The 27,185-nt window shown below is 37.2% G+C and overlaps 1 protein-coding gene across 1 annotated transcript; it reads right to left on the reverse strand.

Moving 5' to 3' along the window:
• Positions 1 to 13,702: 13,702 nt before the first annotated feature.
• Positions 13,703 to 21,024, reverse strand: LOC121426491 (COMM domain-containing protein 3-like). The gene is made up of 5 exons (XM_041622819.1): positions 20,833 to 21,024; positions 19,004 to 19,112; positions 18,200 to 18,359; positions 16,609 to 16,722; positions 13,703 to 15,357 (listed from the first exon to the last, which is right to left on the reverse strand). Exons 1-5 carry the CDS (start codon positions 20,966 to 20,968, stop codon positions 15,295 to 15,297), a joined length of 582 nt encoding a protein of 193 aa, XP_041478753.1. The 5' UTR covers positions 20,969 to 21,024; the 3' UTR covers positions 13,703 to 15,294.
• Between the last annotated feature and the right edge of the window lie 6,161 nt (positions 21,025 to 27,185).

The following is a 27,185-nucleotide window of genomic DNA, read 5'->3' on the forward strand; positions in this document are numbered from 1 at the left end:
GACTTTATGATTTTTAATTAGACTTTACGTCACAAATGCAGTCTGGTAAGTTTAATAGGTAAAAGAAAAGATGCCACGCGTATGTCACCGATCGATGCGCATCGGAACATGGGCCTTTAACCCAAAGTGTAAACTACCTGCAGACCATATCTAATTAATGTCGTTAGATGACTATTAACGAAATTAATGGATGATTGATGATTTTGTAGCTAACTTTCAGAATTACATTTGGAAACTGAAACAGTATCATTTTTCGTCGTCTTACCACAGACATTGCCAAGGAAAGATTTTACTCATGTGTACTGGCGGAAGGGGGGGGGCATGGGGGGTCACGGACCCCAAGAGCAAGAAAACAAAAATTGCATTTGTTCACCAGCAGTACTGGGTTTGAAGAAACACATTTTTTTCTCTCCATGGTAATGATCTTTTGTAGGACACGTACAATGGTGCAATGAACTAGAAATTTTGAGGGGGTGGGGGCAGACACAGCGCATGGGGCCAAAAAACCAAAAAGCTGCGAGAGCGAAGCGAGTGATCTTTTCATTGCAAAAAATATATTTTTGACATATTTTGACATGAAAAAAGCATCATATTTCACTCCTTTTCCTTTCATTTTCTAACTTTTCTCCGTTCGTTTTTATTTTTCGGGTAAACTTTGGGGTCCATTATACCCCCAAGTCCCTCCCCCATGATCTGTACGCCAGTGGGAAGGAATATGAATGCCATTGAGCGTGGGCCCTATTTGTCAAGTGCAAATGGATACAATGGAGACACTATGGCCTGTATTCTGATAGCAGGTTTAACTTTTCATTTCATTTATTTCCACAAAGTTGAAATATATACAAAGCAATGTACAAATACATTTTAAAATAGTGGCAGACCAAATGAAAGATCATCAGGCTTGTTTGGATGGCCCAAAATGTCATTCAATCTTAGGTTTAAAGTTGTGGTTTAAGTATGGATAGCCAATTGTTACATAAATCACTAAAAGTAGAGATATCATACTTCAGCTCATTTGGCTCTCAAATCATTCATAATTGTCTAGGAAGTATAAAAAGATGATTGTCTTCAATACTGATGACTCAGGAAAGAGCACAGAAAACATAAGAAACATACAACTTAATAAAAATTTTGATACTTTTGGCTTGCCATACTTAAACCACAACTTTAGACCTGAGTTTAAGTTAAACCCGACTTCAGAATACAGGCCTATACATGTATAATCATGATAATGAGCCATGTTCTAAAACTAAGCCATAAATATACCCCAACTCATGTCCTCGAGTTGGTAGTTTTTATGTCTGTTTGGATTTTCATAACGAATTAATACTTGGAATGTAATTTAAAGGGGAAGTTCACCCTGAAGAAAACTTTCTTGAAAAAATAGCAGAGAAAATAGCAAAAAATATTGGTGAAGGTTTGAGGAAAATCCGTTTAAGAGTAAGAAAGTTATTAGAGTTCAAAATTTTGGATTTGTGACGTCATAAACGAGCAGCTGTCCCATGTGTTATGTAATATAAAATGCATAAATTTCAAATTTTGTATGGTTCCTGATGACTTAATTTTGTTTTCTTTTCATGATCGGGTGTGAAACGATTTGTCTATTGATATACAAAAGTTACAGTGAAAACCATTTTCAATTTTTCTGAGAAAATGACATTTCATTGATTTTTTACCATATGCTATGTAGGAATGCTGCTCAGATTATCAAATTATTGAAATTCTAATAACTTTTTAATTATTTGATGAATTTTTCTCAAACCTTCGGCAATATTTTTCATTAATTTTTCTGCTATTTTTACAATAAACTTTTTGTCAGGGTGAACTTCCCCTTTAAGCAAACATTTCGACACCTCCGATGAGAATTCAAATCGCGTTTTGATCGTTCGGTGTAGAAAAGTAAAACATTTATAAAAGTACACTGAAAGGTAGATATATGAAATAACTGGTCCATTTAATGTAATAAACCATTGTTGATAATATTTACCGTAACATGAAGCAGTGCAAACTCATCCATCTTAATTTCCATTACAGTGAACAATATAGTTTAACATTTAAAGACATGGCCCTTAAAACCTCAATTCACTAAGTAGAGTACATTCCATTTTAATAACTCACTACTTGATTAAGTATTAATCTGTTACTTTTTAAGCAGTTTAAATAATTCTGTTAAAACGATACTGGGATCCTACGATTGACAACATAATGAGTCAATCATAATACACAATGTTACACTTCGCAATTCCGAAGGTTCGTAATTCCGAAACACGGAAATTGCCTATACCTCGATGTTCGTTAATCCGAAAACGTAAAAGGGTTCGTTAATCCGAACATTTGTGGCGTTATTCAGAAGGTTCGTTATTTCGAAGGTTCGATAATCCGAAAACGAAATAAGGTTCGTTAGTCCGAAAAAGAAATAAGGTTCATTGATCATTTCGTTTTCGGACTAACGAACCTTCGGAATTACGAACCTCATTTCGTTTTCGGACTAACGAACCTTCGGAATTACGAAACTAATTTCGTTTTCGGACTAATGAACCCTCGGAAATACGAACCTTAGGAATAACGAACGTTCGGAATATCCGAAGCTTCGGAATTGCGAATGTATGCGATAAATAATATCGCGTTCAGACTATTATTAATATTTACTTTCTTCAAATTATTTAATACTGCAGGGTTGGCCCATCTACTATGAGAAAACTACATGTAATTCCATTCACAGGGGCGCCAAGAGGTGCAATTACAGAAACATCGATCTACGTAAAGCTGCAATAAACTTAACAATACGGTAGCATTACAATTTCTTGACTCCAGCGGATTCAGCAACAGACTCAGATGTCAACTTGTTCAACTATAATTTCATTGAGGCAAGAGTCTTTGTTATCAAAAATTTTCGTTAAGTCAGTAGTCAACTTTTTATTTTTATTTCCTCAAATGAGAGTGTACAATTAGCAACTAATTGTCACTGTAATGTAGGTTGTGAGACAAATAAACCGAGGTTCCTGTGCATCAAGTTCTATACCATCGAGTTTCATAGTCGTCAACACCCTTCTTCAAACCTGACATGTTTCTGTGAAGCAATGGACTTCATCGAACTGGCATCTCTGGGAGGCAACGAAGTGCCTGGAAGCTGCTTCCGAGCCCCCTGGGGAGAGAACGGAGGATACGAACTCCTGTCTATACCCTGTTGAGGAATGGGCGGAAGTGGCCTCGTTGCCATATCAAGGATTGTGCTTTTCACTTGGGCACTGTCCTCTTCTTGGATAATCGATGAAAATAAAATGGCAGGAGTCTTTTCCGTTTTGTCCATCGAGCTTGCAGGAGCCTCTATCTCCTCCCCTTCCGGAATGCCATCAAGCTCTATTGGGATGTGCCTCCGTGGCTCTTTCCCCTGATCCTTGTAGAGATTTTGCTCCGTAGGCCATACACGGGACTTGCCATCACCATCCGGTTGACAGGGAACACTGTAGGTATTAGAGATTGCGTGAAGTGAAGGCATACCATGTAAGCTCTGATGAGGACTGGTCATGACTTCATAGTTCTGGCTTGAGACCCCTCGCATCCCTTCAGGAGAAAGCTTCCTCGATAAAGATGGATCCGAGCGACATAAAGGGTTCCTCCAAAGACTATTGCTACCCATTGGATATGATCGACTTGAAGGATTTAGACTGTTGTCCCGAAACGATTTTGAACGGTCGGATGTACTTTGGGATTCTCGCTTCTTCTTGAAACTGATTTGGATATCATCATCTGACATGCGGCAATTAATCCAGAACCCTCCATCGGACCCATCGTATAGGGGGTTGCAGAGTGTCTCCAAAGATCTGGATATTCGACGAGTATTCTTCAAGCTGTGATTGAAAGTTCGTCCGTATCCAGCGTTCTTCTTCAAAACGTTTGGACTTCTGTTGACTTCTTCCATCAGATGAGGAGTGACAGCTGACATTGCAACAGCCAGCGGGTTGCGAACCGACAGGTGCGTGTCGTTGAGTTTCTTCCCCTGGCTGGGGCTCAACGATGTTGCATCATGGAGGTCATCGATGTGCTGGATGAATATTGTGGAGGGCGATTGGCTCCGACAGTAGCGGTTACGACGAGAGAAGCACATGTAGATTATCACCATGCAAGAGACAATGAACAGTATTCCTAGAGTGGTTATTGTTGCCGTTGACCCTGGTTGGTCTGGTTGACTAGATGGTTCAGCCGAGCCAAGAATGGTTGTAAAAGTTGATGGTAAAGTATTTCCGGTAGAATAGCCAGAAGACTCCTTTGTAATTAGTGTATCCATTCTCTCTTGTGCTACAGGTAGATGATAATAGGCCTACTCCCCATCGGGTAAAACTCAACTATCATTATAGGTATTTATGCAGAGATCATCGCCATTTCGCTCAGATCCTTAGAAAAAAATCCGTTTATTCCAGTGTCATTTTAACATCTCGGCGTCCATACGATTCATCCAACTTCCAACAGCATAACGCCAGTTTGAGAAAATTCGTTTCGGAACAAGAACATGAAATGTAGCAAATTAAAATAGAAACTTTGTATTTTTCCTCATTCTGACAACTTATTTTCCATCTATCATTTCGTCCCGCCTAGAAGTTATCATTTGAAGTATGCCTAAAGATGCTTAAGCAAAACTTGCGATAGTAGCGTGTGTAAGCTCAGTCGCTGTAAGAAGCATATGTTCTTATAGGAAGTACTTAAATAGCATCGTCTTTCTCTGTACTTGTGGTTTTCAGACCGTCTTTTGTTTGACAGAAGGGCAACTATAATATATTTTTGTTTCGTTTGGATTCGGAACATTAGCATCCATTAATCTTGCCGTATAACGAAAGGGGTTTCGAACATAAGCTTTACATTCAATGGATTATACTTTCAGTTTTATCTTATGACCAAAACAACAATGAGAGTTTAGTGTAATAGATCAAATACCGAGGCGTAACCAAAGATGTTACAGGAAGGGGTGTGGTCTAAAGTCTGTAGTTTCCGGGAGTGCTTCTCTGGTATATGTGTTTGTGTGGGATGTAGGTGTATATGTAGGTGTGTGTATGTGCACTAAAATGTGTAAAATATAAACAGAGAGACATGATCAACTGGGGTTGTTGTGTTTCGAAGACCTTGGATGATCTATGGTTTCCACCAACGAACGTAAAGGACGTCAACACTTTGCCGGTGTTGCTGCACTTTGCGTTCGTTGGTTTTCACTATTTAGCCACCCGACTGGAATGGATGGATCACCGGGAACTCGCATCTCCCCGGTCTCATGAAGTAACACACTTTATAAGCTACTGAGAGACCCTTGTCGCGACTGGCAAAGCAAGAATTGATTGATGAAAATAAATCGTCAACACGTACAGCCGCCGTATAGAGTAAATCCCATTATAAGATACTCCACTGGTATTTTTTTGTCTAGTACATCAAAGTGAAAGGATAATAAACGAAAGATAGAGTACTAATATGACAAACCCGTCTAGTAATAAATACACCTGTTTATGAACCTCATTATTCAAGTTTTGTTACTTTAGCATTAGGTTTTATTCTTGTCGTTATGCTGTCCAAATGAACCAGACAAGAATTATAGATATAATAAAGTGGAATCCAACTATTTGGGGGTAACAGACTAACAGATGAACTACAGAGACGTCAGTTGGAGCTAATAAGTGGATATTGTAATCTTAAAAATTTATTAAAGGAAACCAAACCAAACCCCAAGAACAGAAGCAATCTTATTGGGAAGAGTAAAATGAGGCTACAGTTCACTCGAAATTGATTGATCCCTACAATTACTACATTAGCTTTTACATTTAGAGAGTATTATACTATGACTGCATTCCATAACATATACTGATTACCGCGACAAAATACCTTTTTACTTCATTAAGACGTGTGTATTTCACGATCATGATAATATCTTGGACAATGAGGACTTAGTGCTTATCATTACCAATGGCAAACCAGATTGCAGTCAGTTTCGTTGTGACTTTTTAAGGAAAACAAACCCCAAGAAGAGAAGCAATCTTATTGGAAAGAGTAAAATGACAGGAACAATTTAAAACAAAAGTTTCATCAAAATCGGTTATGAAATAAGCAAGTTATGGACGTTTAAAAGTCTTGTTGGACTTTCTATGGGATCCTCAAATTGGTAAATGTGCTTCAAAACTCTCCATTTGTTTTGTACACAAATTTTCTCCCGACACATTTCACATTATCTCCTTCTGACCTTGACATATGTGGTGTGAATTATATATCCCTATGACATGTGTTTGTGCTAAGAAGGAGGCATAAATCAATTTGAAAGATAATGAGGAAAATCTGAAAATTCGAGTACAAAACAAATGGAGAGTCGTCCACAAAATCAGCCATTTTTAAGGCTTGTTTTTCAATTTAAGGATCCCCATAGAAAGTACAAGACTATATCATACATAGAATTCATAGTATAATACTCTCTAAATGCAAAAGAGCTAATCCAGTAATTGTAGGGATCAATCCATTTGGAGTGAACTGTAGCCTATATCCTTAAAGGGTGCATTACAGCTTCTTCTGGAGTGAAGTATACATCTTTTTAGACACTTTCACTCCAAAAAAAGAGGTAAACATCAGCTCTAGAATGATGCAAATCTCACTCCTGCATTCATTTCATTCTATCCGTATTTTCCTTTTTATGTGCAATTCATCCTAACTGGCTCTTTTGTACTGTTATATTGGCAGCTCTCGGCGTGGGGTATCATTTTTCATAAACCCTCAAGAGGGATTATGTAAGCATGAAATTCAGTTCTACAGTTAGCATTATTATAAAATTATTAAAAAATAAACAAACACGCGCTTCTGAACCTCACAATGAGCTTTTCAAAGGCAATTGGTAAAGCAAGATAATTTTGTCATTGAATGTTGAATACGGTTTGTCCTTTCAAAATGTAGTATTTCCGCCGTCTTTCCATGTATTTGTTCTCTATCACACGCGCGCACCCCCCCTCTCTCTCTCCACATACCCTTGTTTCTTGTTTCCTTGACGAATCATGGACTAATAAAACGGAACGTTCTTTCGACATCCTTTAATCCACGCATTATCCACGTTTTTATTACCGATGTGCTCACCTGACAAGGAACTTTCGGCTCATATATTGAGAAAGTATCAAATAATGAATGCGTACATGTCATCATAATTAGAGCACAGCATGTGACAGCTTCAAAGGGAACATATTTCTCATTTAGATTTGTTTTGGCTGAAGACGCTTTGAACGAATATAAGCCAAGAAATATATATTTGTAATTTAAATGTTATTGGTGTCTGACATCGGAAACTTCAAACACAAAAGCATGACCTTGTTTTTAAAAGACCAGTTCTTTATCACATACCTTTCGAATAGAAAATGTGAATACATATTAACATAAAAACCTTGTTTTTACATACCTGCTGAATTTAACATAAAGGAACGTATCTCTTGATAGAACTATTGAATGAATACAAAAGGGGGAAATACAGGAAACTAGGACAAAAGACCTAAAAAAAATCTCAACACCATCATATCCATCACATAATTTGTACAATGTTCAATGTTTTTTTCTTTAAGCTTTCGTTCTGTCTGTTTGCAACTATAGCGCAAAATTCCCGTAACCTCAATATACACACGCGTCTGGTACTGAAATTGCAAAACAACCCCGGGGGCCACTTACATTGGCGAGTGGATACCATGCGCGACCAAAAAAACACGTAAAAAGGATGTCTTTTTCACGATAAGGCACGTTACGTACGTAACGTGATAAGGGTGTCAAAAACACAAAAATAATGAAAAAAGGGTATCTATTTCACTAGGAAAATTACGTGTTTAGGGTCTAATTTGAGGAGATGATAAAACAAAATTTAAATGTTTTATAAAGGATGTCCTTTTTGCCCCAGCACTACGTGTTTAGAGTCCGATTTGCGCGAGGTGTAAAAGGTGGGGTCGTACTAAACCAAATAAGGTAAAGCCGACGACCGAAGGACCCGTAACAATAAAACATTCCTGTACTTGTTTAGGGGTTCATTTCAGGGAATATTGCCAAGAGTATCGTTTTGTTTCCAATACTTGTTAAGGGTAGGGTTTCACATGCCAATACTTGTTAAGGGGTGCATTTTCAGAATATGGAAATTACGTGTTTAGGGTGCTTTTCGAGACCTCATGGTCGCGCATGCTATCCACTTGTGAATGGAAGTGGCCCCCCCCCGGGAAAAGAACATCCGGGCCGCGTCTTATAAAGTGTTGCCATTGATCCGATCGATCATAACTATAGACGGCCAGCAACGTCATTATAAATGCTTGTTTGTTCAAAATAATTTCTAGGTATAATGTATATTCATACATTCCTCATTCTCTTGAAGATTAAGTGTGATTCTCTTAGTGTACTGAGATATTTCCCGAAGAAATTATGACGTCTGGATCTCCTTGTAATACTTGAGATTGATTGGATCAATCGGAACTCTTTGTAAGACGGGGTCCCGTTGGCCCCTCCTCGGTTTCTTTTCATAATTTACCATCCTCTGTATTTCCTCTCTTAAAGGCCTGGGGCCCGTTGCAGAAAGAGTTGCAATCAATTGTAACTCTAAAAATCATGCGTAACTAGATTTTCAACCAATCAACAGCGCGCATTTGGGACTTACAATTGATTTCTTTGCTTTCGTTTAAACGCAACTCTTTCTGCAACGGGCCCCTGGTCACACCGCCCCAGCGTTGTTGGAGCGGTCGTGGAGCGGTAGGGAGAGGGGTCGAATTTCACTCACAAAATTGGGGAAAAAAATCAAAAACAAAAATCGAAAACAGAATAAAAACAATCGAAATCAAAAATGGTGAACGGGAGCGAGCGGTGATTTTTTTTTGTGGCGGACTTAAAAGTGATATCATTAAAATCACAGGCAATGTACATGTACTTAAAGGGAAGCTCCAGCTTGGAGATATTTATATCTCAATAAATAGAGTAACATTCACAAAGCAAAATGCTGAAAATTTGATGAAAATCGGAAAACAAATTTATTGATTTTTTAAGATTTGCATTATTCCGGTGAAACAGTTTCAGGCATGTCTTTATGAATATTTATTAGGTGGGCTGATGATGTCATATCCCCACTTGTTCTTTTGTATTTTATTATATGAAATTATCTTTATTCAAAAATTTTCTACTAATAACTAGAACAACTGGATTGATAAATGATTAAGTGCATTGGTTATTTATTGCCGCAACTTATTTTATCATCATAAAGACATGTGATTTACGCATGTATGGCAAAATGAAACATCTATGATTTCATGTAATAACATACTATAAAAAAGGAAAGTGGAGGATGTGACATCATCAGTCCATCTAATGAATTTTCATGACGATGTGCATATAACTGTTTTCACAAAATATTGATAAACTTTAAAAAATTCAATAACTTCGTTATTTGTTATCCGATTTTGATGAAATTTTCAGCATTTTGCTCTGTGAAATTTACTCTATTTAATCAGATATAAATATTTTCAGTCCGGACCATCCCTTTAGTTATCACGACGATTTTGTGGTTCTCCTACGTATCTATTCCCTTGAGGCAGTAATGAAAATTAAACACAGATTGTTCTGTGTCCTCATGATTGAAAAACATATATAAGTACAACCTTTTATTTCTATTATTCATTAATTTGTCTGCATTAAGCAATTTTGTGTATCGGAGTAATAGAATCGTCCATAACTACAACATGACAAACCCAAATACGGCAACCCCCCCCCCCTCCCCCCAAAAAAGAAAATAGTCTTGTCAGATATTTTTCGAATTTCATCTATCGACTTGTCTGATTCTTCAATTTCCTCTAAAACTTTTTATTTTGGGTTGGAGTCCCCCTTTAAGAGTAAATACAAATGATATTTTTTCACTTGAGAATCAAAGAGAAACGCGATCGATATGTTTTATAGAGGCTACACCCTTGCTAAAGCCTGAATACAATCATCTTCATGTCTCTTTCATATAAGTTTATGTTAAATCTATTCTACGCTCTATAATGGAACGTTTTTTTCATCGTCATTTCTTTTTTTCACCCCTCTCACTTCCCATTTCTTCTTAATATTCTTCTTGTATTTAACATCACTACATCAGTTATTAAAATTTCTATTCCTGTCAATAGTAAATAACTTATAATTATTTTATATTTTCATGACTGACCCCACTGGAAATCAGCTTTCCATCTTTTGTATGTCTTTTTTTCAAAACTCCTGATAGTATTCATTCATGTATTAAATCTTATGGCCCGTATTCTGAACTCAGGTTTATATTAAACCCTGGTTCAAAATTGTAGTTTAACTATGGAGAGCCAATTAAGGCACAAGCCCCTATCAGTATTTATCAACTCTTATGACACTAAAATCATTTAGAACTTTCTTAGAATGATACCTGAAATATTTTCTTTATTAAGAAAGCAATGGGAATCAAAATAGTAAATATAAGAAATATATAACATAAGCAGAATTGTTAAGCTATTGGCTCCCCATGATTTTAGACCAGACTTAGACCATGGCTTAAGTTAAACCTGACTTCAGAATAAGGACTAATATGTTTTGGTGACTTGCAAAATAAAATCAACTAATCAATAATCCAATCACACAAATTGGTAAAAGGTTGTGATTTTTTTTTACCTGATGGCTATTAAGAAAGCATGAATACTTGTAAGCACGCAATCTCAAGACCGACAGCTTAAGGTTCTCTCTGAGGGACCGGGTAATGAGGATTAATGCCTTACCAAAGGGCGAACCAAATGGGTCATCGGAATCCGAACCCCCCCCCCCCCCCCCCCCATTTACCAATTGAGTTATCGTGTCTATTGTTCATAAATACACTCGGCAAAAAAGTTCTTGGACACTTATAAAAGTTAAAATATTCCATATAGATATTTGATTAAAGGCAAATTATTGTATGTCAACATGACCAGACAATATTCCTCTTCCATTATGACATGACATTTTCATGTGAACAGTCATGCATGGGTGGTTAAATGCTTTAAACAATAGAAATGTCAGTAAAAGAAAATTGCAAGAAATGGACCATTCAAATGCTAATGATCATGGCCATCCTGTTGGCATACATTCAACAATTTCAACAGACTGTGGTTATTTGAATTAGGGATGCATCATGAGATGCATTATGAGATGGATCATTTTGACACTCACTTTCCAGATAAAGCTTTCCAACCACGAGCATGCAAGAGCAATAGGCATGATAGGAATGTTGCAGTCTGGGCAGTCATTTAGACAAGTGGCGCAATATTTCCAAGTTTCACCAACAAAAATTTCAAATTTGAACCAGCGGAATTTGGCTACTGATGAAGTTAGCGACCGCCCTAGGAGTGGTCGACCTAGGGCTACCACCCTGCAGAAGATAGGATAAGGATAATTTTCTTTTGCTTATGCCAAGATACTGAAATTTGACATTTTTTCATCGACTAACTTTGACTTAAAATTCCAGTGGAATAGTGATGCATCCAAGGTGGATAACTTTCTCTTCACTTTTAGAGTGGTATTTGACTTTAAGTTTGCTTTTATCGTTTAATGGACATTTTTGCCACACAAAGTGAAAGAATGACGAATCGTTTTCCTACAATTTTCTTTTACTGACGTGTCTATTGTTTAATGCCCGTAACCAGCCATGCACTGACTGGTCAATTTCTTGCAATTTTCTATTACTGACATGTTTAAAGCATTTAACCACCCATGCATGACTGTTCACATGAAAATGTCATGTCATACTGGAAGAGGAATATTGTCTGGTCATGTTGACATACAATAATTTGCCTTTAATCAAATATCTATATGGAATATTTTAACTTTTATAAGTGTCCAAGAACTTTTTTGCCGAGTGTATCTTCTGAATACCCGCCTCTCACACATCTCTCTTCACCCCTTCTCTCTTTGCTTGAATCCAAGTATGTATATAAATGTAGTGTGCATATCTTCTTATCAAAGGCAATGATGAGGGAAAAAGATACCAAATATGTCGGGGCCCTGGAAACAATTTTTTTTCGCTGGGGGTGCTGCAGTAATCCCCCAGCAACCCTGCTTCCCAGAGCTATGACAAATGTTCACGATTCTGACTTCAATAAGGGGGGATCACACATGACCGGTTGAGATGGATGTTCATGGCGGTTTGCCATCGAAGATGGATGCTTTCACTGGGTTCAATGTTTCGCAATATATTGGAATTGCGCTTTTCTTACAAAGCAATACGTGCCTTATTGTCTTATCGTATACCCATAGAAAACAAATTCGCCAAACTCTGTAATATTACAAAGGTCTCCGATCGCATCCTTTTTTGTTGGCAAACCGCCATGAATCTAAACCGGGAATTGTAATTGCCCTTCACTTTCAAAGGGGGGGGGGGCACACTTCTGTTTTAACGGCATTTTTACATTACAAATTTTAACTGTGCTGTGCCTCTGAAAGGGGGGGGGGGGAGGAGCACGGGCTGGCTGTGTCCCCCCCCCCCTGGATCCGCCAGTAATCAGTGTTATTCCCAAGGTGATTTATGAATATAGTTAATGTTTACTGTACTCTCTATTCCATTTTCTTCTCCTTCTCCATTCTTTCTCTCTCTTTTTCCTTCATAATTTACATCATCAATATGCTATAGAAATGAAAGATTTCATTCCGACAAATGGCTCAAATATCTGACCATCAATTCTTCTTCAAATATATTAAAAAGTAAACTTCACTTATGTTTGATATTTTGTTGTTAATATATTTTATTAAAATGCATGTATATACAATATATTCATATTTTGTAAATATATCTTTAGTAATACAACCATGCTAAAATAGCGGTGTAGTAAAGGAATTTATTTCTACTTGTGTGAAGTCTAGATTTTCTTGAAAAGTTGCATATACAAGAAAAAACCTTCCAATTAAACGAAGGAGCATTATAAATTAATCGGCAGGGGGGGGGGGAGTTTGTGAAATAATATTTCAAAAATATAAGAGTATGAGGACCAAGCAATGGTGAAAAAATCTCAATATCACGTCAAAGATTCAGCATTAAAGAGTCAAATCAAATTTGATACTGAATTGGTAACGTACATACAGTGCATCCCACAAAAAAAGGAAACCTGTTTCCAGATTTCACAATTATTAAATATGTTTTTACTATAAATTTTATACTCATGGCAAAAGTGGAATCTCATCTCTAATTTGAAACAACAGCTTAACAAATCGTTCACGCATGGCAGATTACAAACAAATAATGAGGCATATCAGAACGATTTGCACAGAAACTCGCATGTTAATATGAATCCTTTTTCAGAGGGATCAGTGAGAGTACAAAAGAAATGCTAATGAGCCAATCATCGAATAAGCACTTTTGTCCACAAACCACAAACCAATTTTTCTGTGCAACATGGTCTGGACATTACACTTGTTTTGATCATTAATGTATGACGTGTTCATCACATATTAGGTATCAAAATAAATAGGAATAATTGGATTATATGATTGGGTAAATTAGACATCATAATTAATTTTCCTTTGAAGAAAAAAGATATCAGAATCCCAGTTTCTTTTTTTTTGGGACATACTGTATATCAAGTGACGTGGGATATTTGATAAAAATATCATAAAAGTAAATTAAATGTCATCTAATTCTGTTTCAGCAATTTACAAACATAAAGTTTTTATCAAAGTTAATTGACCCAAAATGACCTTTTGACCTTCGTTCACTGACCTGAAATCAAACTCACATAATTGCTGGATCTTGATAAACAATTATCATGTTTCATGGAATGAGGAATCATAAAATTTCAAAATTACTGAAAAATCAGACGTATAATGTTGATAACACAACATTGTTAAAGTTCATTAACCTCAAATGACCTTCAACCTTGATTTTGTGAATTGACATGATAAGTGACAGTTGTTTACCTAATGTCCAAGTTTCATAAAAGATCATACAACCTGCACAAGTCGAATATTTACCTACATGTACGTCAAAGCAATGTTTAAGACCAGATTATGCAAAACATGTACCTATTCTAAATCTAACTCAAATTTCTCTGAAGTCAAACAGATTTCTTTGGTCCTAATAGATTTGCCTAAAGCAAAGTTTTTTGTACTTTGAAAGTTATAATGACATAAAAAAGGTTCAGATTTATCATTTTGCTTCACATTGTCGCTGAAAATGCTATTAAAGCTCTGTTGTGTAGGCGAGACAATGGGTGATTTCAAGTTCAGTGTTGACCTTTTGGTGTTGGTGTTAGGTCAATTTTTACAAGAGTATAACACCAAACATAAAATGAAGATGGTCCCGAAAAGTCACTCACTGGCTGTTGAGATGTCAATAATGTGATCTCGATCAGTTTTACAAACTCTGAACAAGTTTTGGAGCTAGGGGAAGCAATCAAAATTTCAACACCAACACCAAGGCCAACACCAGACTTGAAATCACCCATTAATGATAGTAACAGTGCAGGGAAGTAGTCACAGTACATCTGAGTCGCAGCAGCAGGAGAAAACCTTCTCCCATAGATTTTGTACTTGTGACTCGGGCCGAGGCCATGACCGACACAACACGGCCTTAACTACACCCCTGTTACAATGCACTTACAAACTGGGCGTTGTGGTGTGCACCTGTAATCCAAGCTGTGGGTAAGTTACAAATTGATGCAGAGGTTCGAGCCCTGGTCACGTCTTTCGGATGGTGACGTTAAAGGTCGGTCCCAGACGTAAATAATCATAGCTGATTGATGCACGTCTGACAAATTTCAAATACAGACACACACTTGTCAAATCCTTACGCTTTCCCTTGCGATTTGTCTGCGACTCTCAAGCTGACAAGGGCTGTGACGTCACATTTCCCTTCACTCAGTCGCAAACCAGTCGGGTCATAAGGTGTGTGGTGGCCTTTAGACTTGCAATGCAACTTCTGGAATGCTAATAGGCACATGTGCAAGACATGAAGTTATTGTTGTGCGCAAGCACATAATAACAATAATAACAATAATGAGATTTATTCGTATCTAGTGAAATCACTGTATAAATATACTTTACTGTGCTTTGATACTGCTTTCATTGCAAACATGAATGTAATCTAATTGAAACATGCTTTCTTTAATACACAGATAACAATACATGTATAGCAATATCTGGCCACATGAACATGTCAAAAAAATTGCATTGCAAATCTAAATCTGGAATGAATTATGAGTTGTATTGTCAAAACATTTAACTACTGTCACAATCCTATCACCAGTATAAAACTACTCTCTTTATATTTACATATATGGGACCATTTTTTCGATGTGATTTCTGCTATGAACCTTGTGCTGCCTTTTCTAAACTTTTTGTAGCATCCTTGAGTTTCCCAACCAGGTCCTGAAAAATAATAATAATAAACCAAATTAATATAAAAACAAAGAAAATGAGCTAATAAGTGATTAAGCCACTGATTATACTGGAACCAGGAAGTCCCTGTACGAAACCTATAGGAATTACAGAATTCTATTGTCAATGGGTGAAGGAATTTACAAATGGTCGTTTTTAGCACATGGCAATTGTACTTCTATGAGTTCTGCACGAGTGTCACAAATCCTATTCTAAAGTCATTTCCGAAGAGAAAGTTTCAAACTTTGAATATCATGAATAAGTGTAACAAAATATTAATCTATACATGGTAGTTTATTCATTTTACAATGAATGATCATGTCCTTGCATTTATATGACCATATATCCTTCATGATGATCAACTACCAAGAAAAAAATAATGGATTAAAGTACTGCATAAAAATTTGTAAATGAATGCCTGTTGAAAAATATTAATATATCATTGTCAGGCAATGTGCTATTTGTGGATTTGACAATAAATATCATCAAACCAACATCACAATCATAATAATAATCACCACCAGCACAACTATCAAGTACCATTACACTAACCATCATAACCATCATCACCATCTTCAATGACGTCATAATCATCTCTACAATCGTCACATCATCATCATCATTCTTGTCATAATCACAACACCTTCATTATTGTTATCATAATCATCAGCAGCAGCATCATCACCATCACCACCACCACCATCATCATCATCCCGTCATCATCATCATCACCACCACCATCACCACCATCATCATCATCATCATCCCGTCATCATCATCACCATCACACCACCATCATCATCACCACCATCATCATCATCATCACCACCATCATCTTCACCATCATCATCACCACAACCAACACCCACCATCATATCTCTTCTCATCATCATCTTCACCATCATCACCATCACCACCACCTTCATCATCATCATCCGTCATCATCATCACCACCACCACCATCACCACCACCATCATCATCACCACCATCATCTTCACCATCATCATCACCACAACCACACCACCATCATATCATCTTAATCATCATCATCATCCCATCATCATCATCATCATCACCCACCACCATCATCATCTTCACCATCACCACCATCATCATCATCATCATCAGCATCATCACCACCACCACCACCACCATCATCATCACCACAACCAACACCACCATCATCTCCCTCTACTCATCAACATCATCATCACCACTATTAAACACAACTATAAACCCACCTGTAACTGTTCTAGTGAACAACTAAACTGAACATCTTTGGTGCCTCTATGACCCTGCTCTGTCTTCAAACTTATCTGATAGGTCGGCTGGTTGATTTTATCTATGTGCTTGTTCTGTAATGAGAACAGAAGAAAATAAAAAAACAGTAAAATGATATGAGTACATGTAATTTGTACTTGTAATTGAAATTTTGACGGGAAAAATAACTGCAATTGAAAAAATGTAATTGACTTCAATTATCCTCAATAACTTTTAATGATATTCAGTTACTTTACAATAAACTTACGGTACTTCATTTATGATTCAATTTCATGACCTTTTTTCATGTCAACTGCTTCAGCAACAAAGAAAGCAATAGGCAGAATCTGTGCTCATTAACTTAACTTAACTTAATCTTGTCAGATTCTCTGTAACTTAGAATTATGTTGAAATAGGTGGTGCTAGGTACAAAATACAACCTGATTTTGTTATGACTGTTACAGAAAGTAATTGTAATTGAACATTTCTTCAATTACATAATTGTAATTGAAGAATGTAATTGAGCCCAACCCTGGCAGCACTTCTTCTAAAATGGTGATATTGATCCTAATGAAATGATTGGATGAAATTTATCATGTGACCATTTACTTCAGCTAATGGGCAAATATACTAATGCATGGTACTTCAGACTTGTGGGGGAACCATGGTCTAGTGGTCATAGTTCCCGTCTCTCAATTCAGGGACGTGGGTTAGATTCCCAGCCATAGCATGTTTTCCTTCAGCAGGAAATTTACCCATTGTGCTGTACTCAACCCAGGTAAGGTGAATGCCGTGCCCGGTAGGAGGAATTTTCTTGAATGCTCGAGCACCTGAGTGGGCAGCGCAGCTAAAGCCAGAGTAATAATAGCAGCGCTTTGTATCCTCAGGCAAAAATCATTTGATAAATCCAGCTATTATCATCATGACTTCTTCTCTCAATCAGTGATGAATTTGAGATGAGGATGGTTTATAAGTTAACAAGGATCTACACATTACCATATTACAAAAACATATAATACACATCATTTTGCTCAGGCAATAGTATAATTACACACTTGCTACCTTTGAAAAAGTCAAAACGCCCTTGACTATGCTTCAGGCATTTAAGAACAACACCAAAGGTACCTCGGGCGAGCAGTTCTGACTAATGCCCTCAAAGATGTGTATTATTTGTACTTTGAATATCATTATCTTTTATGACATACGTACATGGTATTCTACCAGGTGCAGATCCAGGATTTTCCAAGGGGGGGGGGCATTTTTTCTCAAAAGAATGTTAAGCCCCCCCAAGGTCTCCCACTTGCATATAATACTTTTTTTATAACTCTCGTGGGGGGGAGCAAGGGTTGCCCCCCAAAAAAAAAAGGTCTCCACTTGCACTTCTAGATATATGGCGCTATATAAATGCCTATTATTATTATATGCACATTTTTCAAAAAAAAAATATTTTTTTTATAACTCTCGAAGGGGAAGCAGGGGGTCAGCAGTGCCCCTTTCTGGATCTGCAACAGTATTCCATGACTGAAAATGAATTTTTAAAGTCCCTCATGAGAGAGAGACTGCCATACCTACCTTCAGATAGTAGTCTAAACGCCAGTCTACATCAACAATGTGGGGAGGGGTGTGGCCGATGTTACTCAGCATGGATCTAATCACTTGTTTCTTCTCCTGGAAGCACTTGATGAAGATATCGATCCTGTCCTGGCTGAACTTGCTGTCCTCTAGGATGGAGCTACATATAAACATTGAATGAAGACATCATGACGTTATTAATGTTTGTTTCAATGTTTTCTTATATCATATCATTGTTGGGGTGAAAAAATATTGTGTTGAGGGAAGAAGCTAAGAAAAAGCTCAAACTTAGAAAGATAGCAATGGTGGCAACCTCACAATGTCTGATAATGGTCTCCTACTTTCTGTTAAGTAATCTTTCTAGGCATAAGCATGATGCTACTTATGTCTTGGCTATAAAATGATAACTTTCTGAGTTTTCCTCAAAATATTTAAATCTAGAGATATAGGGTTTTGTCACCCCAGTGAAAATATTTGATTGGAAGTGTTTGTCATAAAAAATTAACAGTATTTGACACCAAAATGAAAAAAACCCTCTAGAACTAATTCACAATATTATGAATTCATCAGGCATACATCATACATGTCTATCCTTTATGTTGCTGGTTTCAAGCAAAGTATGCATCTAGGTGATCTTTTTTTATTTGGTGAAGCATGTTGCATCTTGTTAGGGGTTTAGAACCATAATATTCCTTTATTTGGTTTAGGCTTGCCAGAAAATAGTGAAGAAATCAACAAACTTCTGTGCCCCCCCCACTTATAAAATCCGAGATACGCCCCTTCCTGAATCCAATGTTGACCCACCTGATTGTACTGTTGTCTGCATCATGTTTAGATGCTTCTAAGACAAGGGTGTACAGTGCTGCATAACTCTGCTTCAAAACAGCTGGTTCAATAGAGGAAAGAGCTCCATCTGAAAAGAATAATCAATTAAAATGTTGATAGTTAACATAGCAAAAAAATTTGTTCATGGCTACATACGAACCACACTTTAAGTGCTGATTTTATTATCCAGTTTCATAACTCTAAATGATATAAAAAGTACGTTTTTTAAATTATTGCATTTATTGGTGTCTATATTTTATCAAACAATCATGGGATTTGCGCATAAAATAAATCAAGAATCTAGTTTAAAAAATACTGACAAGCTGAAGTGAGGTTGTGAATTGAATTAGCGCCACGAACGACCTTCCTTTTATTTCCGTGGAAGAGACATGCGATGCAACTTTCCAGGCCGAGGTAAGCAATTTTGCTCTTTTTTATGTGCTTTTTATTTAAACAAAATATTTTTAAAATTGAAAATGGTACGCTTTTCACCAGAAAAAGCCCTGGTGAGTAGCGGAATGTGTTTTAACTTTTGGATAATAACATTATTCGCGTAATGAAGCGATTTAAACCGACAACTATATTGTGTGAACACGTTCGTACTTCGTAGTGCAGGGATAGTACAGAATACTAACCTCGCAATACGTGTGAGTGACACAAACCATCGCATGAGCCTGAGGCTGAGGTAAGCTCTGCTCAGCTGTTCGTATAATCAGTAGGGTAATCCACTTGTTCACTGCTACCACACCTGCCTGTGGGGAATCTACAGGTAGGACTATGGTATGCATTTGTTGTACAGAGCACACACTTTAAAAAATCATTAAAATATCACTTTTGTGACCAAAATTACTAATTTCCATACAGTTGCAATCTATTTTTCATTAGTAACTTGGGAATAATTTTTGTATTCACCAGAGCGCTCAAAAACTTGAATTTGGGCATATTTTTGTACACCCTCTATTGGTGGAAAGTAATATGGCAAGTAAATTTTCATTTTTTTATCTCTATTTTAATTAAGAAAAAAATGATTTAAAGAATCAAATTTAAATAAGAGTCAAGTTGTATGAATAATAGGTGTAATGGAAATTGTCAGTCAAGCATTCGCCCCAAAGAAAAAGAGAAAATAAGCCAAACATTGCCACCCTTATTTTGCCACACATGGAGATATTTATAAGTGAGAACAAGGTTATATCATAAATTCATAACCTTGTTCATTGAATGAGTGGGGTAATCCACTTGTTCACTGCTACCACCTTGCCTGTGGTGAATCTACAGGTAGGACTATGGTATGCCAATGTTGTACAGAGCACACACTTCTAAAAATCATTAAAATATCACTTTTGTGACCAAAATTACTAATTTTCATACAGTTGCAATTTATTTGACATTAGTAACTTGGGAATAATTTTTGTATTCACCAGAGCGCTCAAAAACTTGAATTTTGGGCATATTTTTGTGTACGCCCTCTATTGGTGGAAAGTAATATGGCAAGAAATTGTCATTTTTTATCTCTATTTTTAATTGAGAAAAAATGATTTAAAGAATCAAATTGAAATAAGAGCCAGGTAGTATAAATAATAGGTGTAAAAAAATCAAGCATTTGCCCCAAAGAAAAAGAGAAAATAAGCCAAACATTTCCACCCTTATTTTTCCACACATGGAGATATAACTGAGAACAAGGTTATATTATAACCTTGTTCATTGAATGAGTAGGGTAATCTAGTGAGATGGATTCAATACCCCGCACAGATATCTACGCATGGGACCGAATTCAAGTTCAACCTCAAACATCCGGATTACGTACTCACCATTTTCATTAGAATTACCGGTTTCCGAAACGTCTGAGAATATTTTCTGTAGCAAAGGCTCGAAGGCTTTATCTTGAACTCTAGCAGAACTCCCGGCTAACTGCAAACCATCTTGAATCTCCACAGAAATCTCCATTTCGGGCTCCAAAATACGCCTATTTCCAAACAAACTTGAGACAGACTACGGTGTCTTTGCAGAGCGATAAGTGTTTGAAAATATAACAGGGATATAATTGGCGAACACCCTTTTTCGTAGTACTCCGGTAGTACTCCATCGTCAACGTATAGTGTAAAATTGAGAATGGATTTTATTGCAAATCTACCCCGAAATTGTTCCTTTTCTATGAGGATAAGTTGGGGAAAAAATCAAATTCTGTAAAAAAAAGACCAAAATATGTGTCGATGTCTCGATGATAATACATACCAAAGGTGTACGACGCACTGCATATGTTTTTTTTACATCTTCAGAAACTTGGTTATTATTGCCTCAAATATCTTAATTTCACTCTAGTGAAATATTTGCCTTGTGCGTATCTCGATGATTAAGATCATACACCCCCACCAAAAAAAGGATTTCATTTTACCCTAAACTGAGGTACATCGTCCAATCCAAAAAAAACCAACCTTATTTACGCGTTTTGGGGAGTGGTGTCCATTTTGTAATGGCAGTGTCCACAGACGGCGACCCCCCCCCCCAGGAGGGGGGGGGGGGGGTCGTGTCCGATCCCGTCTCAATTTTTTTTTTGGGGGAGGGGTAGTCTTTTCTCGATTTCAAAGCAAGATATTTTTTTTTTTTCATTTTCAAAGCATTGTTTATAGATTTTGTACTATTTGTTTGCCCATCGGTTCGAAAGAATAATGTGATGGAAGATTTTGTTCAATCTTGTTAATTCTGAAGTGGCACGCGTACTCATCAATCAATAAATAAATCAATCAGTCAGTCAGTCAATCAATCAATCAATCAATCAATCAATCAATCAATCAATCACTCAATCAGTCAGTCAGTCAGTCAGTCAATCAATCAATCAATCAATCAATCAGTCAGTCAATCAATCAATCAGTCAATCAATCAATCAGTCAATCAACCAATCAATCAATCAATCAATCAACCAACCAATCAATCAATCAGTCAATCAATCAATCAATCAGTCAATCAATCAATCAATCAGTAAATCAATCAATCAGTCAACCAATCAATCAATCAATCAGTCAACCAATCAATCAGTCAATCAGTCAATCAACCAATCAATCAATCAATCAACCAACCAATCAATCAATCAGTCAATCAATCAATCAGTCAGTCAGTCAACCAATCAATCAATCAGTCAGTCAGTCAGTCAATCAATCAATCAATCAATCAATCAATCAATCAATCAGTCAATCAATCAATCAGTCAGTCAATCAGTCAATCAATCAATCAGTCAATCAATCAATCAACCACCGTCCTGAAACAAACCTTCATTCGATCTATACGTACGAAATCGTGCATTAAATCGTCGCCAGACACGCTGGTTTGGACAAGTTAGGGATGTGCAGCCCGCAAATCCGAAACCATTACCCTTAACAGCGTACCTAGGGTTTTCCACAGGGGGGGGGGGGGGGGGGCAAACCGCCCGCCGAAAAATTTGACAAGCAAAAAAAAGGTCTTCAATCGTACCAGAAAAATAGGTACTTCAAGCTCTTCAGGGGGGGGCAGACTGCTCCCCCCGTAAGTACGCTAGTGCCCTTAAGAACTGAAGTTGGTATGAAATGAGGCGCTTACCTAACATACCTGTGCTAATTTGCGAGCTTAAATTCCTGGGGGCCATTTTGCCGCCACCCCCCCCCCCCCAGATCTCGTCCGTAGATCGTGTAATCGCGACGAAAATTGGGTAAATGACATAATCTATGTGATTGCATAGGTAAATTGCCCTGAATTCGTGTATTTTTAAATATTGCTCTAATTTGCTTAAATAAAAGTCCCAGAAGGCTAATGAAAAAAGGAAAAGAAAAGAAAAAGAGAAAGGTGAATATGACATGACTCTCTGATCTGTCAAAATCTGTCACAAAATTTGATATTTATGATAAAAATGACGAAATTTTTGCTCGCTCACTATGATCGCTCGAAACTGTTTATAGAATTTGCCCGATATGCCAAATCTGCCCCCCTCTAAAATGTGCCCCGCTTTTGAGAAGCAAAATTAAAAATTTTAATGTAAAAATGCCGTTAAAACAGAAGTGTGTCCCCTCCTTTCAAAAGTGAAGATTTTTTTTTGCTTGTTAATTTTTTTTTTCGGGGACGCAATATCCTTAATTTTTGGTTTAAAAAATATTTTTTTTTTTGCTTGTCAATTTTTTTTCCTCTAAACAGTCCTTTAGAACCGTTTATGGTTCTACAAGGAACCCTTCAAGTCTTTCTATACAACTTGTTATATGCGTTGTCAAGAACCCCATAGGTTGTATAAAGAACCCTGTACAAAGTAAGGTTCCTCACATCACCAAGAAATCCATATGTGATTCCATTACATTTGCTCCGGCGACGATTCCCCCGCTGCAAATTCCACACATTAGTGGAATGACCAACTTCAACCCTGTATTTACCACTATACCCAGGAGCGTACGTAGGATTTTCCACAGGGGGGGGGGGGGCAAAATCGTCCACCAAAAAAATTGAAAAGCAAAAAAAAGGGTCATCAACCAGACATAAAGGATTTTGTTCCAGAAAAAAATTGATAAGGAAAAAAAAAAAGGTCCTCAACTGGATATAGAGGACATACAAAGGAGCGTCAGGGATCAGTTGTGACTCATCGGGGGGGGGGGGGGGTCTGCCCCCCGTAGGTACGCTAGTGACTTTACCCTATCCTAAACCTAATCCTAAACCTGAAAAAAAAAACCTTATTGCAGCCCTTACCCACCCTATACCTTAGACAAAATAAAGCCCAGAGCAATTGTGGCCGGAGCGAATGTCATGCCACCGTTTAAAGTAACTTAAAGGGTTATTTGGAGAACCAGTAATATTTCTAAAAGACTGTTCAGAAACCATTGTTTCTGCTTCACCTAAGAACCCGAAAAATTCCAAATCCGGGACAGAGTAAACTGCTGAGAGTGAAGTCCAACCGGATTGTTACACTAAATTCTGAGACAATTTGCATTGACTTCTTATTTTCAAAGTTTGGCTGTCATTGGCGAAGTGCCATACCCAGGAGACGTAAAAAATGCAAAAATGCAAGAGGGTGTTACGGAGAGAAAAGGTGATATCGTCAGCAAAAATGATATAAAAAGTATGTTTTTTAAGCTATTGCATTTATTGGTGTCTATATTTTATCAAACAATCATGGGATTTGCACATAAAATGAATCAAGAATCTAGTTTAAAATACTGACAAGCTAAAGTGAGGTTGTGAATTGAATTGAAAGGTCACTCTCACGAAAGAAAAACTAATATTGTCAAAAATTCGAAGGGCTTACTCAAACACCTCTCCCAATCCCCGTCAGATAAAGAAATGCAATATACCACTCCCCCCCCCCCCTTGTCCTGTGTTACTGTACACAAACATTCGACACCACAATTTAATTTTCTGGTAATTTTCATCTTTATTTGAAAATTTTGACACAGCTTCACTCATCGGAAATAAAGGAGATCAATATTCCATGATTACAGAAGGAAATTCAAGGATCCGTGACACAACAAAGATTAAGCCCCTTTTACACCTTCACGGAAGCAACACGGATCATCCCGGATTGTCAATCCGGGGTTATCCGTGTACACTCCGGCTACTCATCCGGCGCCATCCTTGATGTACCGGCATGTCCGGGAGAAAAATTGAACATGTTCAATTTTTCATCCCGGAATACACAGACTGATAATCATCCGTCTTCATCCTTGTAGCCTCCTTGTACATCCTTGCAGCTACCGAATGCATCCGGGAGGCTCCTTGTAAGAACCGGGTGATCCTTGTTGATACCGGCTTCATCCGGGGTCAAATGTTTGTATTGTTTGCGTACATGAACAATAGTCCGTATTCATAACCAAGCACGAGCATGCTCCAGATGCTGCAAAAAGGGACGAAACTTCATTCTAGCAAAACATATCCCAGTACAGAATGTGAGCAACCGTGAAGGTCCGTGTAAAGACCCAGTAACATCCGTGATCATTCGGGTATTCCGTGTTGGCTCCGGGAGCATATCAAACAGGATCCATATTGCTACCTTGCCTATCCTTGTAGACTCCGTACATATCCGTGTTAATAACCAGTTAACTCCGTACTCACTCCGGGAATGCTAGGAAAATACAAATTTGGCACCCCGGATCATCACGGACTGAGATCCGTGATGATCCGTGTTGCATCCGTGAAGGTGTAAAAGGGGCTTTAGCGATCAATCGCTAAATTAACTGACCAATCAATATCAATGTTACATGCGCATTAAGTTTAAAATACTGACCAGGGACCAATAAGGGATGTTCTTTCATATTTGCAATTCATCGCAAAACTGTACACTGCAAGAAAAACGGGTTCACCTTTGCACTTTCAGCAATGCAACAATAAAGTGTAATTTCGGACCTTTTGGTTCCGGAAACGTGAACATAATATCTTAAAAGGTGTTTCAAGAATTGTAGGGGACAAAGTTGCACACAAGGGCCCTGTTGCATAAAAGAAAAACTATGGCAGAATATTTTAATGTGTAGTAAGTTTCAGAGGCATAATTTTGTTTGCAAGTTTTTTTTTTTATATGGCAACAGTTTTATGCAACGGGTCCTAGATGAACGATGAAGTCCCAGTATGGCATTAGGTTGCACCTTTAAAGGCGCAAATTTGAACTCGTTATTTCTTCAATGTACTTCTAAACTATTTAAATTTGATAAAGACTATTAATCCCCGATATTTCCATTTTATCAAAATATTAAGACAGAGGAGAAAAGTAATTTTGTTTCATGAAACAGGTCATGGTCAAAATGTGGGAGCTTGTAGACAGTTCCGGTTAAAAACCGCCACAGCGATCATTTAAGTAACCGTGTTTCTTGCTCGAATCCTTTTAAAAATAATAGCTGCTATCCGTTCACTGTTAGCAAATTGGCTACCCTTCGTATTTTCCGTATTTTTGGCCACGTGCACAAATTCTAAAACGGAAGAGTTGTTTCTCAGCGGGTCCGGCTTACAATGGTCTGACTCTGAGTTTGAACAAAGAACTCTAATCAGATGGGTTATTATGGTAAAATGCATATTATTATAATAGCATTCCCTCACTTGCCATAATTATATTGCTTTATCTGCACGATTCGTTGATCTTTGCATTGGTAAATAATCTATATTTGATATTTTGGCGTTTTGTTCTGTCATTGTAGCCGTAATTTCGGTGTAAAAGTAAAGTAGATACTGGACTTTCTCGAATCATAAACGAAAAAAGTAAATATAAACTATATTTCTTTCGATGCCATATTTTTTTAATAGGACAATATTATGGCAAGTGACAGAATGACTATCTTGACATAATATATCCAAGAATTAGAGGGATTTGGACAAATAACCCTGTCATAAAACTGTAAGTTTTCTTTCTCAATATTTTAGCAAATATATATTTGAATATTATTCTCATACAAATTTCAGAATCATAACCTCTCCCACTAACGCAAGAAGACCTGAACAAAGGTGGATATTTCAACTGGAAAAAAATTGCCAAAACTTCACTTTCATTTTTCGTGTAAACATGATGTAGGACCATAGGCAGAGCAAATGCGGAAAATGAATCGTTTGAAGTGTAAAAATTTTACATCGGAAAGTTTCTAAAAATCTTAAACGAGGATATGGTGATGAATAACCCGGTTGAATCAAGAAAGAACGAAAACATCCGGTGATAATCAATTCAATAATGATTAAAATATCAAGACTTGGTTAAAAACCTAACAAATAAGATACGATGCATCTCTATAGTAAATATCTGCATGGATAAATTAATATATTTTCGTGAATAAAATTCGAACCATCCAAAATGACATACAGGAATAATATCCACCCCTCCATGAGCGAACACAATCAACTTTGCATACCACGAATTTTCCTTCAGAAGGTTATTGGTATGACACACAAGAATACAAAACACAAAACATGGATTTCCGAGACACTGAAATAGTTCCTTATTACGATACTGCACTTTCTGGAGGCCTCTTGAAAGGACCCAATTAATAAAGAAAATCATTTTGTACAGAAACAACGGGTCCGACCTCAAGATGTCTTGCTCAGCTGATAATAAAAAAGCAGCATGTCTCTATCTTCGCGGTATACTGACATCGTTCTTCCAGGCGAAACGGAAATTGTAAATCACTCCACAAACATTTCAGGTCAAAGGTCACTAGGTCCTCGCTTGCACGGTACGGTC

The sequence above is a fragment of the Lytechinus variegatus genome, chromosome 13, assembly GCF_018143015.1.
Source record: "Lytechinus variegatus isolate NC3 chromosome 13, Lvar_3.0, whole genome shotgun sequence".
Lineage (NCBI taxonomy): Eukaryota > Metazoa > Echinodermata > Echinoidea > Temnopleuroida > Toxopneustidae > Lytechinus > Lytechinus variegatus.

Excerpts from the sequence above, each read along its gene's own strand:
- LOC121426491 (XM_041622819.1), bottom strand. The coding sequence starts at position 20,968 with ATGGAGATTTCTGTGGAGATTCAAGATGGTTTGCAGTTAGCCGGGAGT. Across the intron at positions 18,360-19,003 it reads GCAGACAACAGTACAATCAG|CTCCATCCTAGAGGACAGCA; the intron begins GTGGGTCAACAT and ends GTTTATATGTAG. Across the intron at positions 15,358-16,608 it reads GTTCACTAGAACAGTTACAG|GACCTGGTTGGGAAACTCAA; the intron begins GTGGGTTTATAG and ends ATTATTTTTCAG.